The following is a 16,461-nucleotide window of genomic DNA, read 5'->3' on the forward strand; positions in this document are numbered from 1 at the left end:
CTAGTTCCCTGTGATCGGACAGTTGCTCTTGGCTCTGGAGGACACAGAAGTCACAGGGGCTGCCCGTAGCAAATAGCTAAATCCTGCTCCTGGGGTGACTCCATGGAAGACAAACACTGGGGCACGAATTTTTACCTGTTTCCGTAGGGAAGCAACTGTCTTCTCCAGTTCAGCCACAAGGGACTCGAGATTCTCTCTGGAGGAAGGGCTTGGAGAAGGCGCCTCGTTTCTGGGGTCAGGGATAAAAAGTGAAAGGGATTATGCAAATGTCAGCTTCCTAGATGAGAGAATCATTCTGCCTTCTCTGACATCAGCCTCCAAGTAAGTATCAAACCGAAGGGCCCAGCTCCCAGATTCACCTGCTAAGAGATGCCAGCCAAACAGCCACTCAGCCCAGATATTTAAGTATCAGAGATATTTAAGTATCCTCTGCACTAAAGTGTTGGAGGACTTTGAGCTCAGCATCTACTGAAACACCCCTGACCTCCAGACCTCTGCAGAATGCCAATTTCAAAGGCCTGAATGGACTGAGTTATTAAAACCTTTTCTTATGCTTCATAAAATGGAGGTAAAAGAATTGGTGATACTACACCTGGGGAAGGCAGGCTTATGCTTGGCAGGGTTTTCTTCTGGATAGCTGAAGCCAGGAGACCTCTTGGTTCGGAACCGTTGAGAAAGAGCCCGGAATTGCCCACGTGTCTGGCAGTCTTGGGAAGGAAGGGAAAGTCTGCAGTAAGCACTGGTGTTTAAAGCAGAACGATGTGGATTGCAGGCAGCAGAAGGCAGCGCTGCCCGCCTTCACCATCCACCCTTGACACATCTCTTATGCTGGAGGGGAGGAGGCAACAAAGGTGTGTAACAGGGCACGCATCATGGATGGATTCCCGTGTCTCAGCTGGGCATCTGTACCCAGAATGTAGCACAAGGGGACCATGGCAGGATCTGTGGTTTAATGGCAGAGTTTTACAGACTCCCAAAAGAATCTGTAAAGTGATATGTGGTGAGGATCACCATGCCTACGTCCTGTTTCAGGCTCTCCCCGAGGCATGAGCTATTGGCTGCTGCCAGAGACAGAAGCCCTCAGCTAGGTGGACCTTCGGCCAGATTCAATGAAGCTAACAGGCTTCCCAGAGAGGCGGTTGATGCCCCGAGCCTGTCAGTGTTTAAGAGGCATTTGGACAATGCCCTTAATAATTTGCTTTAACTTTTGGTCAGCCCTGAAGCGGTCAGGCAGTTGGACTAGATGATCATTGTAGGTCCCTTCCAACTGAAATACTGTATTGTATTGTATTGTATTGTATTGTATTGTATTGTATTGTATTGTGTTCTGTTCTGTTCTGTTCTATTCTCCTCTTTGCATCCGTTTACTGACAGACGGTTCTCATGGTGTAGCATGAAATCAGCTCCTGGCATTTCATATAAGCTGATGGCATGTGACAAAGGCCACCCAGAGTCATCCCCAGATCAGTCGGTGCTAGAGCAGCCTCCTTCCTTACCCTCACAACAGTCCTGCCACAAGCGGAGGTCTACCACGGGAATCTCTTCACAGCCGATCATGCCCTGCGGGTACGATGCCACCCGGAAGACATCTCTCTGGAGCTGCTGGATGTGGTCACTGTTGTCACAGATGACACGAGCAAGGGACGTCTGCTTGATCTGAGTCAGCTGTGCTGGCGTGAAGACTCCAGGATTCTCATACCAAAACCTGCAGTGGGTTGTAATCACAGCATGACTCAGGAGTAGAAGAGGATGGGAAGTGAGGCTGGGAGAGGGAGAAGAGTTCCCCTACATCTGTGTGGCAGCACCCACACCCCTCAAAAGGAGTTTTTATTCTGGTGTCAGGCAGCTGAGAACACAAACTGCCCTCTTCCGAACCCATGAACCCCCGTGAGCTGCTGGCCAGAGCTGCAGGGTGCCACCACCCGCAGGTACAGCCTCTTGCAGGGGAATCCCAAGGCTCAGACCTGCTGTAGCAGGTTGAGACATGGGTGAACAATGCGCCTGCCCTAAGTGTATCACCAGGCAAAGACGTGCCTCATTCACACAAGCGGCAAATAGGAATTAGAAGGAAGCTCCTGCGGACATTTTCTAGCATTTTCAGGAGACATTGGGCACATCCTCAGTGGTGCCCAGTGTCCTGCAGTGAAATGAGAATCATTAAATCAGGAAAGGACACGTTGACAGTGTCTGTGGCAAGTTCTTTTGCAAATGCACTGGACAGAGGAGACTCCTCCTCGTATCGTAAGATGAGAAATAATCAAAAATTACAGGTTCTCTTCCTCCCTGTAGGGCACAAATCCCCCCCAAACAGAATACCAAAGACTTTGGGTTGACTCCGATGATAATACCTGTCTCCATCCCTCAGCCTTCTGAACTGCGTCGTTAACAGGCACATCAGCGTCGGTCCAACTCTGGTACCAGGGACAAGATCCTCCACCATCAGTGCTGGAAACAGGTCAATATTTTTGGTAGTTCCATATAAACTGCAGGATAACAGATATTTTTAAAAAGTTAAAAAACTTTTTAAAGAGTAGAGATAGATAATATACATCTGATCCCCTCATAGGAATTTGTATGCAAGGAACTCATCTGGACAATATTTATAATGGTCTTATCTCAAAGACAATGGGATAAAGGCCTGCCTTGGAAAGAGGCAGCTGCTGCAGATAAGATGGAGTTTAGTCTCACTGGAAAATAGCTCCAAGGCTCAACCTGCTCCCAAACTACACCACAGCAGTGCCTGATGACATTCCACTCAGAACCAGACCGGTCACTTGGAGAGACCTCATTTGTCTTACCCCATTCTTAAACCACAGCTATTACCCTATCTTAACATCTGTGGGTAGCAATATCTGGGAAGGTTATTTGATGGGTGTCCTGGGAGGAGCAGAAACTTTTCACTGATTGCCAATGATTTTGACGCTTCCAACTCCAGGCTACAGTACCTCCTGAGCTTTTCCCTGATCTCCAAGTTCTTTATCTCATTTCTGAGGTCCTCAAACTCCTGTGCAGATGAGAGGTTGCAGAAAACCCTGAAGTCGTTGTAAGGTGGGATGCCATGGTCTCGCCCTCTCTGGATGTTGATAGCAGCCAAGTCCAGTGAGACAGAGTGTGCCATGGAGAAGAGTTTCTCTGTCAGCTCCATGTTGAGGAGTTCGGAGGGGATCCGCATTTTCCCAGGAACCCCAAACAGCCCGCGGAGGAGGGGGTCGATCCCACCCTCCTGCGTGATCCTGAAAGGGGAGAAGAAGGCCTTGTGCAGGGGAATGTGGCCTTGGCGTATGGGCTGGAAGGTTTCGTTCAGCCGGTACAGGATGGGGTTGATCAAGGTGTGCCCAAAGCGGAAGGCAGCAGTGGCAAAGGCGTTGAGAATCCCCGCATTGATGTTGGGGTTGTAGCCTTTGTACTCACCCAGCATCTTCATCCCAGCTTCCCCAAGGACCTTGGGGAGCCACTGGGCATAGGTGATATGCTGCATCTGGGCACCCACAATCTTCCGTGCCTCGTGATACAGGAGGTCTCCATCCCAGTGGGGATTGAGGGCCGAAAGCTCCGTGGCAATGCGGTTGTGCTCCCTGAACCAAAGCGTGTGCATGGCCGTGAGACCCAGCTGCTCATTGGCACGGTGATCTCCTGCCAGGAAGCACGGCACGGGGCTCTCATTCTCATCTCTCATGCACTCGGTGGGTGGCCCTACAGCAAAGGGAAGGAGATGCTTCCCTGAGCTGGGCACAACTTGCCCTTGCTTCAGCAGCCCATTTTGGCTGCTCAGATCCCGCAGCTCCTGTGATTCCTGCTCTGTGCTGCCGTAAACGTTGGAAGCATCAATGTAAGATGTCAAGTGGTTGATCTGCTCTCTGGCGTAGACAGAGTTCATCAGCAGAGAAGTCATCCCACTACCACACACAGGGCTGGAGCGGACAAAGAACATGCAGCGCCCGTTTCTCACGCGGGGGTCATTGGCAGGGACCATGACGGAGAAGCAAGGTGGGTCGTTGGTGCACACCTCGCTGCAGGGTGCTCCATCTGAGAAGCGGGACATGCTAATGGCTGCCACTGTCTGGTCCATGTCATGGTCCAGAAACTGCCCCCACTGCATGAGCATATGCGTGAACTGGTCATCGGGGGTGATGGTCTCAGTCCCAACCATGGCGGTGGAGACAAGGCGCGGTAGAGGAAGGGGCAGGTCCCTGGCATCTCCTGCCAAGGACAACCCCCGGGGAAGGTTAAATCCATTCTGGTAGGCAGGTTTGAGGAGCCTCTGGAAGGCTGTGAGAGATGCACCCCACATTGGATGCTGGAGGTTGTTGCAAGACCCATCGTGGGTCCTGTACTTCTTGTGGAAGCAGATATCCGAGCAGTTTGGCGTGCGGCGATGGGCAGAGCAGCCCGATAGGTTGGCAATCATGTTCAGGTAGTGCGGGGACACCAAGTCATTGTACCGATAGCCTGCGAAGGTAAAGGCAAAGCACCGGGTCAGACCACAGCCGTTGTAGCCATCCGGTTCCTACCATCCCACGTAAGGGCTCTGTGTGAAACCTGCTGCCGGGATTGTCAGGGTGGGCACAGGAAGGCCAGGTCTCTGATCGTGGTGTTGCTATGTAATTTATGGAAGGTTAAATGAAGCACGGCATCATACCAGGCCCACAGAGAAGAAAAGAAGGGGAAAAGAGTTTAGTATAAACTGCGCAGAGGTGGAAACCAGAAATGTTGTGACTGGCAGACCACACTGTGTGGGTGGTCTTGGTCTCCAGCCTGGGTTTATTTTACATCTCTCTGGGTTATTACTGCAACCTCAAGCACCATCGACCATCCAAACCCTACGTGACGAGCAGCAGGGAAGCTGTGGGTGACTGCCAGGGCGCTACACCATGCAAAAGCGCTGAATAATGCTGCGCTGTGCGGATGCTGACAGGGCAACGAGGAGGAGAGGCTGGCAGTCCGACCAGCCCAGACGAGACCTGCAGCCTGGAGAGAGACTCCTCGCAGCCTGGAATACGTCCAGGCAGGCAAAAATATTTACGGGCCCCAAACATACATGCCTGCTACATGATGACTCACACGTATAGGTAGAAACATGCAGTGTATGGGGATGTCTGTTGTACACAAAGGAAGTCCCAGCTAGCAAGTTTTGGAGTCCAGCTGCCGGATGCTTGGACCTCACTAGGTATTTTTGGTGTTGCGTTGCTGTGTTGCTTGCTATCTTGCCTTGATAAAAGGAACTCGAGTGGCTGGAACCCATCTGAGTTTGTAGCTAAGAGGTCAAAGTAGCAGGGAGACAGAGGAGTGATATCCCCCTTCCTCTGTTACAGCACCCAAATACTTCAGAGTTTTCAGTATTTTTCTCGTTGCCTTTGGAGGGCAGGAAACATCTCTGACCATGCTGCTGAGGGACTGAACCTCGGATCCACAAAGATACTCCTTTGTGAGTTAGATGGTTAAATATTTTTAAAGATTAGGGCTTTCATAGCCAGTCAAGAAATCTTCAGCAAAATGGGGAACTGAACCACTTTCCTGAGTACCGGGTTGGTGTGGTAACCACAAGACCGGCCCTCCGGCTGTTGTGAAAACCATGAGATGTAAGAGAGCATTGCAACCCAGACAACGCATTTCTTGATATACCCAAATTTGCACTTTTTAACCTTTCTGGATGTCTACACATTGTTGTTTTAATTTAATCCTAGGCACAAAGTTAAGAAGGGAAATAAAATCTCTCCTACCTGTGACATTCATATCCACGATTAGACCTTGTTGCACATGTTCCTGAATCAGCTGCAAGGTCCTTTCAAAGATCTCACCTGCCCTGGCTGTTTCAAGGGTGTAGGGGTCCCGGGGGTAACGGAAGAGAGCCAGCAAGTCATTGGGCGTCTTGGGGCGTCTGTTTCAAGGAATTAGGAGTGATACAGGAACATTAAAATAAATAGACTCTGCTCAGAGCAATGAGACATTACAGGCAGCAGGAGTCAGGTTCTAATCCTGGCCTGGTGCTTGACCCCCAGAACTAGTGTATAAGAATGATGTGGCTTGCCTGCATATTGCAGATGATTAAAGAAAGGATATTTTTCCTCAGGAAAATACATGTATTTAATTTCCTCAGCATCTCTGTTTTTTTCTGCTATAGCAATTTATTTTTCACTTTTCAACAGCTGAAACCCAGAGGTTTTGGGCTTAATACAAACTATCTGTCTTCTCAGTACAAACATATATTGGGGTAGAAGAGGAGGGAATTACCATTCACTCAGGAAGTCATTTTTCATTGACGAAATGGTTAGAATTATATTATTATTATTTCTGTTCACCCTACACAAAGTCAGCTGCATTTATAAAATGACTATGCTGATTCTTTTCTTTTCTATGCGCTGCCTCTGCAGCCAACTCCAGCTGACAAAATGCATGTTGCAGATATAAGTGACATAAGAGGTGATATTCATGTATCAGATACTCGTGTATCAGATTTTTCCAGAATCCCAAATGCCTGTTACGAAGCTCTATCACATCCTTACGTCTACACGGTGCAGCTTCAACCGCCAATACTCAGAACAATGCTGGAGCTTTCATTTGCGGATTGTCAACAGTAAAATGAGATTTGAGAAAGCTTCGTTCAAGTGTCTCTTTCATCTCTTTCCTGCTTCAAGTCTCAGACCACGGTGCTTCACGCACTTACTTGCTAAACAGCTCAGTGCGTGTTGAATTGATGGCGTGGTCCACGCTGCTGATGGCTTCCCGTATCGACGTGGCTACAAACGTGTCGCCGCTCCGACCGACATCCGTGGCTTTCCAAAGCAGAAAGAAAGAACAAAACATTCTTAATTTACTTTGATATTAATTTGTCTTCCAAGCTCAAGAAAAGCTGTGCATCGGTACAAGCTCCATAGTAACTCCACTGCAGGTCAAACTCCATTTCCATTTGCAACATAAACACCATGAAACTTTTTAAAAAAAAAAAAAACAAAACAAAACAGATATTCTAAAGAAGAAATTAACTGCCTGAAAAAGAAGGTGACTTTTTCAGGAGATGACTGTGGAACACGTATTCAGAGTTTGCTCCTGTACGGCTTTGCAAATAAATGCCTGTTTTCGTTGGTGGTTAATCTAGGAAAAAAAAAATGTAAAAAATCACAGCAAGTTAACCCAAAATAATGTATTTACTTCCCACAAAGGAAACTTCTAAAATTCATGAAATTCATTTGAATGCATTGCTCATACATTAATTTTCCACTTGTGGAACACTTCTAATTCAGTTCAAATTTAGCATTAACACATCAGATACCCCATTCTAAAACAAAAAAAAAGAAAGCTGTTGTTTGAATACCTTCCGAAGTAAACACATGAATTCTTAAAAATTACTACAGAATGCATTTTTTAAGCCAGGGCCTTTGTCACAGCTGAACAAACCAGTTCCCATTTGGCTACTGGCCTATGCAATAGCCAGCTGGAAAATGAGGTACCAATCAAGAATAAATCATGGAAATTATCTTATGAATAATTTCAAACAATAAAGAAATTTCAGATGATTCTCGGCTCCTTGCATAAAATCCCGGCATAGAAAATGATACTAAATTCACCTAATAAGCTACTCACTATTCATGCTGGTTATTCCTACGTGCTTGAGGAATAGCCCTCTACTTATATTTTTAACCTTATTGCTTGCCTTTGATTTTTTTCCCTTGCCAGTTCCTCCTCACCCTCTAAGAGGTACAATTTCTACTCTTGACCTCTGGTTTGACTAGCAGAGGAGTGCTACTCCTCTTTATTCATTACAGCTCCCCTAATGCACGGAGCAGTAGCGTGAAAACGAGCGGCTTATTTCCCATCCCCAAGGGACTGAGTGAACACTCAAAACCCTGTATTTGCAGCGACAATGTTGTTCTCCTTCTCCCTCCCCTGGCGTGCGAGGTTACGGTCAGACGATGACTTGTGAGCGTGTTGGCACATTTTAATAAGTTCCTCCCTCCCAGCAGAGGCAGTAACTACACACACGCCGACAGCTCGGCTTGCAGGAGGTGGTTTAAGACAACACCTTTGGCTTTGCAGGGAGCAATTGCAGCTCGGCTGAGAAAACAGTAAGGAGCAGCTGAGAGGGGCATGGGCTTTCACAACTGAGCGACCCTGATCATGCCTGCGAGGGACCTGTCTGCAAAGAAGCTAAAGAAATAACAAAGTTATCTGTTCAAAGTGGAGGTGTCAACACAGCATAGCCCCTCCTTACACAAGAGCAAGAGAAGACTCCAGAGGACCACAGGAGATACCCTACCAGTGATGGTGAGCTGCATGGCGCTGGAGGTGAAGCCAAAGGGGTTTCTTGCTATGCACTCGTATCTGCCCTGGTCAGCCACGCCGAGGTCTTGAATGGAAAGGGTCCCGTCTTGGCTTATGTGGAACTTCCCACTCTCTGTGATCTGGATACCCTCCTGTTGCACCATCAAAAGACAGAAAACGTGTCAGGGCATGGAAAGCTTCCCAGCATCCCAGCCTTCAGCCTATTCAGCAAACCCGCAGACGGATGCGATGAACTAATGTGGCCACCAGATGTTAGCATTGCTCTTCCAAAGAAACCAGAAAGCCATCCAAGGACATCTGCTCCTGCCTGGACTCACTGCGAGGAGGTCCTTGCCCAGCTCCTTCACCCTGGTCTACCTCCTGGCACTCACTGCAGGGCATAGACACCCCATGCATTTCTCTGCACTTCTTACAGACGGGCTGGCTGGAGCAAGTGCTGTGCCCTGATGCTCTCACAGAAGTTTCACGGCACATAAATAAGTCTAAAAGTCTTCAGTTTTGGGACAACCTGAAAGCGATGGATTTTTGCTGGCCTTGAACTGTAGGTACCAGCTTTCGCTGGCTCTGGGCAGCATTGCTGAGCAAAGTGCTGCGAGCAGCAGCTCGCTCAAACCCCACCTCTCAACCTAGCCGGTGGCTTCAGGTTTTACTTTTTTATTCTCTTAACATCTTTGTGCTGCCCTGCCCCAATCTAATGCTTACTCTGCTGCCCTCCCAGGCTCTTTTCTTCTGCTCCCACTGTTGGCTGGAGCCCAAGGCAAGCTGCAAGGCCACCTCCCACAAGACCTCTGCAAGGCAACTGAGGCTCAAGCATTTTTCCCTCTAATTTTTTCTGTGCCTGGCTGTGCTCAAAGGCAAGGCAGGTCCCACTGAAGGTCACAGATGTTGTTCTATGGCATAGCAGGAAAAAGTCTGAAGAGCTTCATCTAATGAATTCTTGAAAAGAGCAGCCAGGCTGCAGCGTGATTGTGAGGGATCGAGGCTTTGCCCCAGCAAAGCTGGAGCCAACCAGCATCATCCAGTTCCACCAGTGGGAATCCTGGAAATAAGGACAAACTACTTTTAGAAAAAAATCAATTTTCAGTTTTTTCCAGGAATAGTCAGTCAAGCATTTCTAACATCCTGGAAGGTCACTGGCTTCAAGTTACTTGCTTGGAAGGAAGAAGAGAGAAAACAGGAATGTGCATTGCAAGGCTTTGAGCCTGAGAAAGAGCAGCATTCTTTTAGACCATTAAAAACCCCAAATCAGTGGAAATGTTGGTCCTTAAATTTTCATCAAACACAATTTCTTCCATGTGTATTGCACAAACTGGTTTAACTAGTTGAGCTGGGAGAGGTGTTTAAGGAGAGTGTTGTTTAATGCCCCCGCGGAGGAGCCATCCCGCTTCCCGGTGTCTGTTGAGTACACGGCATCATCTCTTACTTTGACCCAGGTGATGGTGGGCCGTGGATCTCCTTGGGCGGCGCAGGTAATGGCAACGTCCTGGCCCGTCTCTGCCACCACATCTTGGGGGGGATGAAGGAACACGGGTATCACTGTGCAACATGAGGAAAAAAGTCACAAGTGCAAGAAATGCGTCAAGGAAAATAGAGAAATCTGTGTGCAAAACATCTCAGCATGGGCAAACCAGAGCTGCTGGGCTCCCTCTGCTGTTGCAAGGGCTCTTCAAAGGGGTGTCAGTTTATCTGTGCTCCTTGTCTCTCTACTAAGTCCTCTGTAATTTATGTTCATTATTTTCTGCTCCTGTATGTCTCTACTCGGGGCAATTACACAGGAATGTGCTGGGTTCTCTGTCATTTAAAATCATTAATTCACAGGCTTTCTAGAAAAGATGCTCTAGCCGAAACAGGGATCGTGAATTGATTCGGGAATTATCGAATGAGGCTCTCTGGCAAGTGTCCGTCAGGTCAGATTAAATAATTACATTGATCTTGCTGGTCTTAAAATATTCTGTGAATTCTGTGCTTGAAGCATCACTAATTTCATGTTTCTAGATAGTTTCCTTCCCTCCAGTCTACTATTAGTAAAATTCTGCCATGTTTGTCAACAAGCAGGGATGTTTGCGTATTTAGAATGATTATTTATATGGGAACAAAAAAGAAAATAAGACCATGAAAGCATTCCTGTGTGACTTGTGTTTTACAGAGGCTTGATTTTGGAATGCCTAAATTTAGGTTGAACCTATGACCAGCTAGCTAATCTTTAAGACAAATGTATCTGGAGTCCAGAGTTCAATCTTCCTGAGAAAGAATCAGTTTTTTTGCAGAATATTTCATTTAAAAAAGAATCTTGCAATTCATTTTGTAGGAAAGCCAAAATTTAAAAATAGTAAAAAAAAGATTACTAAGAATTTAATTAATATAATTTTTTGTAAATTCTCAGACAAAAATCCTTTGTTTCCTTTCCTTTACCAAAATCATTTTCTTAATAACAACTCCCAAACACATCGAAGGGCCCCATTTTTCACTCAAACTGGCCAGCTATCAGAGCTCATCTGATGGGCGTTAAGGGTCATTGCTGATCACATAACCCTGCCCTAGTGTTTATTTGTGCAGATGCCAACAGATACCATCCCCTTCCCTGGCCACACCAGATGAGTTTCATTCCCACAGTTATACTTTTTCTAGACTACCAGATAAATTTTCAAGGAAAACTGAAGCAGCTTCTTCCAATTTACAAATCTTGGCACTCTGGAAACCTCTTTAAAGTTTCCCACCAACTGATGGAGCTCTCAGGACTAGACGGCTGCTCCCAGGCAAAAGCCAAGTCCCATCCCATAGGAACCAGGGCAATTCCCAGCCTTGTCAGACAGTGTGTTATATACCATAAAGTTAACTTAATAAACCCATTTAACCAGCCCTTATTTCCCACAGCCTCACCAGCTTACCTCGTGGGGTCACCGACAGCTGTACCGGGAGGGTCCTCACTCCGATGGCACTGATGGCATGGCATTCGTACTGGCCTTGGTCGTGCAAAGCAACCCTCATCACCCGCAGGGTACCCGTGGAGAGGATGCTGTGCCGCCGGTCATTCGGCAGTGGCCCACCTGATCAAACAAGCAGTGCGATTGAATTGTCTGTGAGATTTCTCTTCCCATCACTGGAGGTATCTGTGTGACAGTCAAAAATTTCATTTCCTTCCCAGCATGACATCAGCCACGCTGAAATATCATCTTCATCTTGCTAAGCGAAGAACAGGACAGATGCTGCTCTTCCCACGCCCAGGATCATGACTGAGTTGTCTTGTCTAAGCAACTGGAAAGGAGCTGGTACCCTTTTTCTTTCCTCATAAGCATTTTCTTAGCGCAAACTGCAGATTTACTGACACCTGATGGATAGCAAATCTCTGTTCAATTATCCAAACTGGCTGTTTAATCAAATAAATGGAAACATTTAGCATTGTCTTGTTTAATTTGGTATTTTGATTTTCTTTGGTTTGGAAACTGCGTTGTTTCAATATTTCCTCTATTTATGGAGAAAAGTTCAAAATTAAAATGCTTTACCAAACCCAAACAAAATTATTAGCTTTTTTTTTTTTTAATATTCCATTTTCATCCAAGTAAGGGCTCTATTTATTTATCCCGAACACCAAAAGGAATCTGAATCCTCCCCACACTGTCAAAAGTGGCTTTGAGAATGAGCAATGCTCCATCGCTTCTCCTTCTCTTGTCTCATTCTTAGCACGCCTTCTGCGAAAGCACTGTAAAGCCTGGTTGATCTTTGGATTGCTGAGTGACCTAGCAAACCCGGTTACAAAGTAAGGTTAACCTTACTTCTTGTCACTGCGCTCCTTTCCACATCTCTAAGAGATATGTCCTGAAATTTGGGCAGTGGAGGAAAACAGGTTAAAGGAGATGGAGAACATGCTGGTGGAGGAGAATTTCAGCTGGTCCTTCTTGACTCTGCGTCAGGGCTATTGCTGTGGAAGCTGGAATACAATAGCCATGAATTCTCCATAGCACTAAACCATTAATTATGGCTTGTGAAGCATAAGGAAAAGTTGGAGGGCCTCTGGGCCAAGCATTATTGGCTTCTGTCCCAGAAAGTGTTGGATGGGAGCAGTTCAGTGGAGCCAGCGCTAACAATCTTCCCAGGCTTTAAAAGTTCACCACCACCTGTTGGCCCAAAGTGGTTTTTCCTAAGCTAAAAGAAACCTCAGAGATGTGTCAGCGGTGAACGATGCTCTCCTGCAATGAGCTCCCCAAGAGGAGCAAATCAATGACAGTGATGGAGAGCTGGTACCTGGGGATACCCACCGACTTGGAGCGTCCAGACCCTGCCTTTTCAAAGGAGGTAGGAAGCCACCGCAGGAGGAAACTTGAGGCTTTCCATGGGTTTCATGCTGATGAAAAACAGCACACTCCTTCCTTCTGACATGATGACTTAGTGTGTCAAAGACCTAAGAGGCTCCTTCCCCAGTGTTTAACATCATCCTTGGTGATCTACAGCATACCTCCTAGTGCGACTAGGTCTGTGCTGATCACCATCTGTCCTGCATCCCCACTGCAAGTCATCGCCCTGGACCAGCAGCTTGGCTGTTCTCACCCACACCCCGTGGATGGCGGCACGGGAGAGAAAGAAATCGCGAGTCAAGTGAGGCAGTACCTGCCCTCGTCCAGGCAATCACGGGTGGAGGGTGACCCTCGGCAGAGCAGGGGAAATCCACGCTTTGTCCCTCAGTTACTGTCTGATCAGTGGGGATGACAAGAAACCTGGGAGAATCTGGAGGGGAAAGCAATGACTGAGCAGCAGGAAAAACTCAGGCAGCAGGCTCGGGTTAATTCTCAGTTCATGGGAGCAGAACCAGTCACAGGGCTTAAATACACCCCCCTGACCGAGAGCCCCAGAAACGTCATCAGCCTGGGACTCCTCACCTTGCACTATGATCCTTGCTGTCGCCTGGATGGAGCCTTCGGTGTTGCTGGCATTGCAGTTGTACTGCCCCTGGTCCGAGAAGGTGACGTTCTGAATGAAGAGTCCTCCAGAGCTGGTGATAGCGAAACGGGAATCCTGAGGTAAAGGAGAGCCTGTGCCAAGGGTCCAGCTGATGCGAGGGTGGGGGTGCCCAGAGACCCCACACTCCAAGGTGACGCTTTCCCCGATCAGCACTTCAGTGTTCTGCGGCTGGATCACAAAAGTGGGCTTGGCTGGAAGGAAACGAGTGCTTCAGAAACCAGAAGCTCTGCTGCCTGCGCAGTCATGGGCAGACATTGCTTGGGCTCCTCATGGAACGCAGCTAGCAGTCACCTGGCTCTTCCCTGACCTCCAAATCCTCGCTGTGAGCAATTTCCCCAGCGCTACTTCTTCCTACCACCTCCCCATCCCAGTCACTTAGTGCTGGAGCCTCCCCACCTCTGTGTCCCCTTCACCCTTGACACCTCTGGGCTGCAGAATTCATCCCAGCCTCCAAACTCACTCTCCAGCCCCACATTACCTTCAACCTCTAAACCCCCTATTTCCAGCTCCCATGAAGGAACCGCCTTACAGCTCAGACCACGGTACGCCGTTACCCACTCTCTTCCCCAGCTCACCAAGAACATCTTGGCACATACAAAGCCAGGACTGACTCTGACTTAGCTCCACTCCCAGCCCCAACCCGAGGTGGTCCTTCAAGGGGTGCACAAGGCTCAATTACATGGGGTGCCAAAATAGCGCAGAACGACTTCTTGTGTCTTGACCTCCCCAGCTATGTTCTTGGCCATGCACTGGTAGACGCCTTTGTCCGACTCCTTGGTATTCTGGATCATCAAGGTACCGTCTTGCAACAGGTTCAGGCGGTTGTCATCTTTCATGTCAATCTCGTTACTGAAAAACAGCCACAAACAGGCAAAATCCGAAAGGAGCGAAGACTGGTGGGCTTCCCCTGAGCTGCCGGGAGAGCGGTGGGGTTTTGCATGCATTGCAGTAAATTGGTGTTCCTTGGAGCTATTCTGAGACTTCATGAAATTTACTGCAAGAGTTATGATTTATAGCACTGAACTTCAGCTCCAGCTCTGATTTACTCCCTGGGTGAGCTATTTTTTCTCTCACCACTGATTACATACGACATTTACAGCCCATCAGGAGAGCATACTCTTCCCATGCAATAGCATTGTTGCTATTGTCAGGGCATCTAGGCCCAGAAAGCTTGTTCTCATTATTTACTAAGTGCAAATGTAATAATGAATTAATATTGTTATTGTGTGCAGCCATTTCTATTCGAACGGGCTCAAAGGCCTCAGGGGGGCAAAAATCTCTGAGTAAGTCACTGTGGGACCCCAACACAGCTTGGACTCCAACCCAGCCCGAGAGCTGTGAAACATCTTCCTTCTTTCTACAGTGACCTGCGACTCCTGGACCCCAGCCTGTGGCAGAAGGTCCCACTGCTGCATCCCATTTGTCCCAGCGCGAAGGAATCTTGGATGGCTGCAGATGACTGAAAAGGGAGAAGGGACCTCTCTCCCCCTAGGACAAAGGCTGAATCCACTATGCAAACTAATATGCTTGCTGGGCATTTATTTAATTCCCCTGATGTCTCCTCACTCTAGTCATATCTCGTTTGTGGAACATTTATTATCATTACCCCTCTTACAATGCTGTCTTTGGGAGCCTGCCAGCATTTCCCTAACAAAACCTTCCTTCCAGGGGGACTCAACTCAGCCGTAAACTTTTGCTCTGTGCTGAAACTCTGCCTGGTGGGGAGTTAGCTGAAGAAGCGTACATTGATCATTTTTATTAATAACAGAGCCTTATTCAGGCTCCCACAGACAAGAAGCTCGTAAAGCAGCAAAGTAACTTCACTTCCACAGTGGGCAAACTGCTTGAGCACAGAATATTTTATTGTGTAGCATTTCCCAGAAACACTTTGGCATCTAGCATAGCCATATATTTTTTCAGTGTTGCTGTATAGAATGATAATCTATACACTGCTTTGCAATGTCTGTCTTTCAGAGGAGACGAGTGATTTTTCCCTTTCAAAAAAAAAACATTCTCCCAGCACGCTAGGCCTTCAGTGAGAAAAACCTAGAGTCTAGAAGCATTTCAGCATTTAATAAATGGCAAGCATGGTGGCTTAGAGCAACGTGAAATACTAATTTTATTTTTTTTCTGATCAAAAGACAATTGCCTTCAGCCTGCAGAGTATGTTTATGAGAAAGTTATAAGCTCTTGGAATCCATTACAAATGCAGATGAAACATTTCAAATGCAGATGAAAACACCACTTGGATTACGTGGTCACCAGAGAATGCTATTACAAGGAAGGTAAATACAACCCATGGAATACCCATTTCTTTTTTTTTTTTTTTTTTTAATGTTGCGTGAAACAGCTTTTGTAATTATAGGCAGTCACTGAAGAGCTTGGTGCTGGAAAACCTTTGCTACCCCAGGGCTCATTGTGTGCGACTTACTTGTTGTGCAGCCAAATAATCGCAGGCTTTGGGTTGCCTTCTGCCCTGCAGGTGAAATAAACTGTGTTTCCCAAGAGGACGTCGACATCGTGGGGTTCTGAGGTTATGCGAGGCCTCTCTGCAAAACACCATTTTAACACAACCCTGTCTAGAGCAGCACGAAACCACCTACAGCCCAACCGGAGAGCAGTGGGTAACGCAACACCCGTCCTGCAACCCCCGAGGCAGCAGGCACCAGCAGAGCCCAAGGCACAGCGGCATCCACTCAGAGCCGCCCCCAGACTTCTCACCAACATCAGCAAAAATGATGTCGGGGAGGGAACAGCATCCTTCATCTGAGCCCGCTAAATGCGTTGCAGAATCGAAGTGGCTGTTCCTATTGCCGGTATGTTGGGCAATCAGCTCCCCACACAGCCCCAGGCAGCAAGGAGAAAAACCAGACCTGGTTCACTATAGCTGCCCCAAGAGTTGGTCCCTGGCTCCCCCCAAATAAGCGAAGAAGTCAGTGGCATCCTCACTTGGGTTGTTTTTCTGCCCCTGCAGCCTGCTGCTCTCAGCAACTGCCTGCTCCATCTGAACATAGTGCCAGCTCTCTGCAAATCGCACCACTCCCCTTTCGACAGGGTTTCATTCACTGTGTCCCTAATTCACCAGCCGACCCCTATTCAACTGAGACCTTTCACTATGCGCTTCACTTTAAGATGTACTCAAGCACTAAACAAGTTAAACATTTAAAGGATGTGCTAAAATAGGACGGAATTTACGTACGTGGTCTGGAGCGCTTGATCTTGATT

General features: G+C 47.5%; 1 protein-coding gene across 2 annotated transcripts in view; it reads right to left on the minus strand.

Moving 5' to 3' along the window:
- The window catches only part of PCMTD2 (protein-L-isoaspartate (D-aspartate) O-methyltransferase domain containing 2), a 63,327-nt gene that overhangs the window by 3,437 nt on the left and 43,429 nt on the right, over positions 1 to 16,461 (minus strand). For both annotated transcript variants that reach the window (XM_087749885.1, XM_087749889.1), the window contains 14 exons: positions 15,668 to 15,785; positions 13,916 to 14,085; positions 13,155 to 13,427; positions 12,886 to 13,002; positions 11,169 to 11,327; positions 9,704 to 9,816; positions 8,255 to 8,411; positions 6,665 to 6,773; positions 5,721 to 5,878; positions 2,946 to 4,449; positions 2,349 to 2,483; positions 1,497 to 1,705; positions 593 to 707; positions 136 to 229 (listed from right to left, as the gene is read on the minus strand). In XM_087749885.1, coding sequence (XP_087606011.1) covers positions 136 to 229; positions 593 to 707; positions 1,497 to 1,705; positions 2,349 to 2,483; positions 2,946 to 4,449; positions 5,721 to 5,878; positions 6,665 to 6,773; positions 8,255 to 8,411; positions 9,704 to 9,816; positions 11,169 to 11,327; positions 12,886 to 13,002; positions 13,155 to 13,427; positions 13,916 to 14,085; positions 15,668 to 15,785 — 3,431 coding nt within the window. The remainder of the gene's footprint in view (positions 1 to 135; positions 230 to 592; positions 708 to 1,496; positions 1,706 to 2,348; positions 2,484 to 2,945; positions 4,450 to 5,720; positions 5,879 to 6,664; positions 6,774 to 8,254; positions 8,412 to 9,703; positions 9,817 to 11,168; positions 11,328 to 12,885; positions 13,003 to 13,154; positions 13,428 to 13,915; positions 14,086 to 15,667; positions 15,786 to 16,461) is intronic.

The sequence above is a fragment of the Nipponia nippon genome, unplaced genomic scaffold (assembly GCF_047370975.1).
Source record: "Nipponia nippon isolate SJK-2023a ecotype South Korea unplaced genomic scaffold, ASM4737097v1 scaffold_13, whole genome shotgun sequence".
NCBI classification, from domain to species: domain Eukaryota; kingdom Metazoa; phylum Chordata; class Aves; order Pelecaniformes; family Threskiornithidae; genus Nipponia; species Nipponia nippon.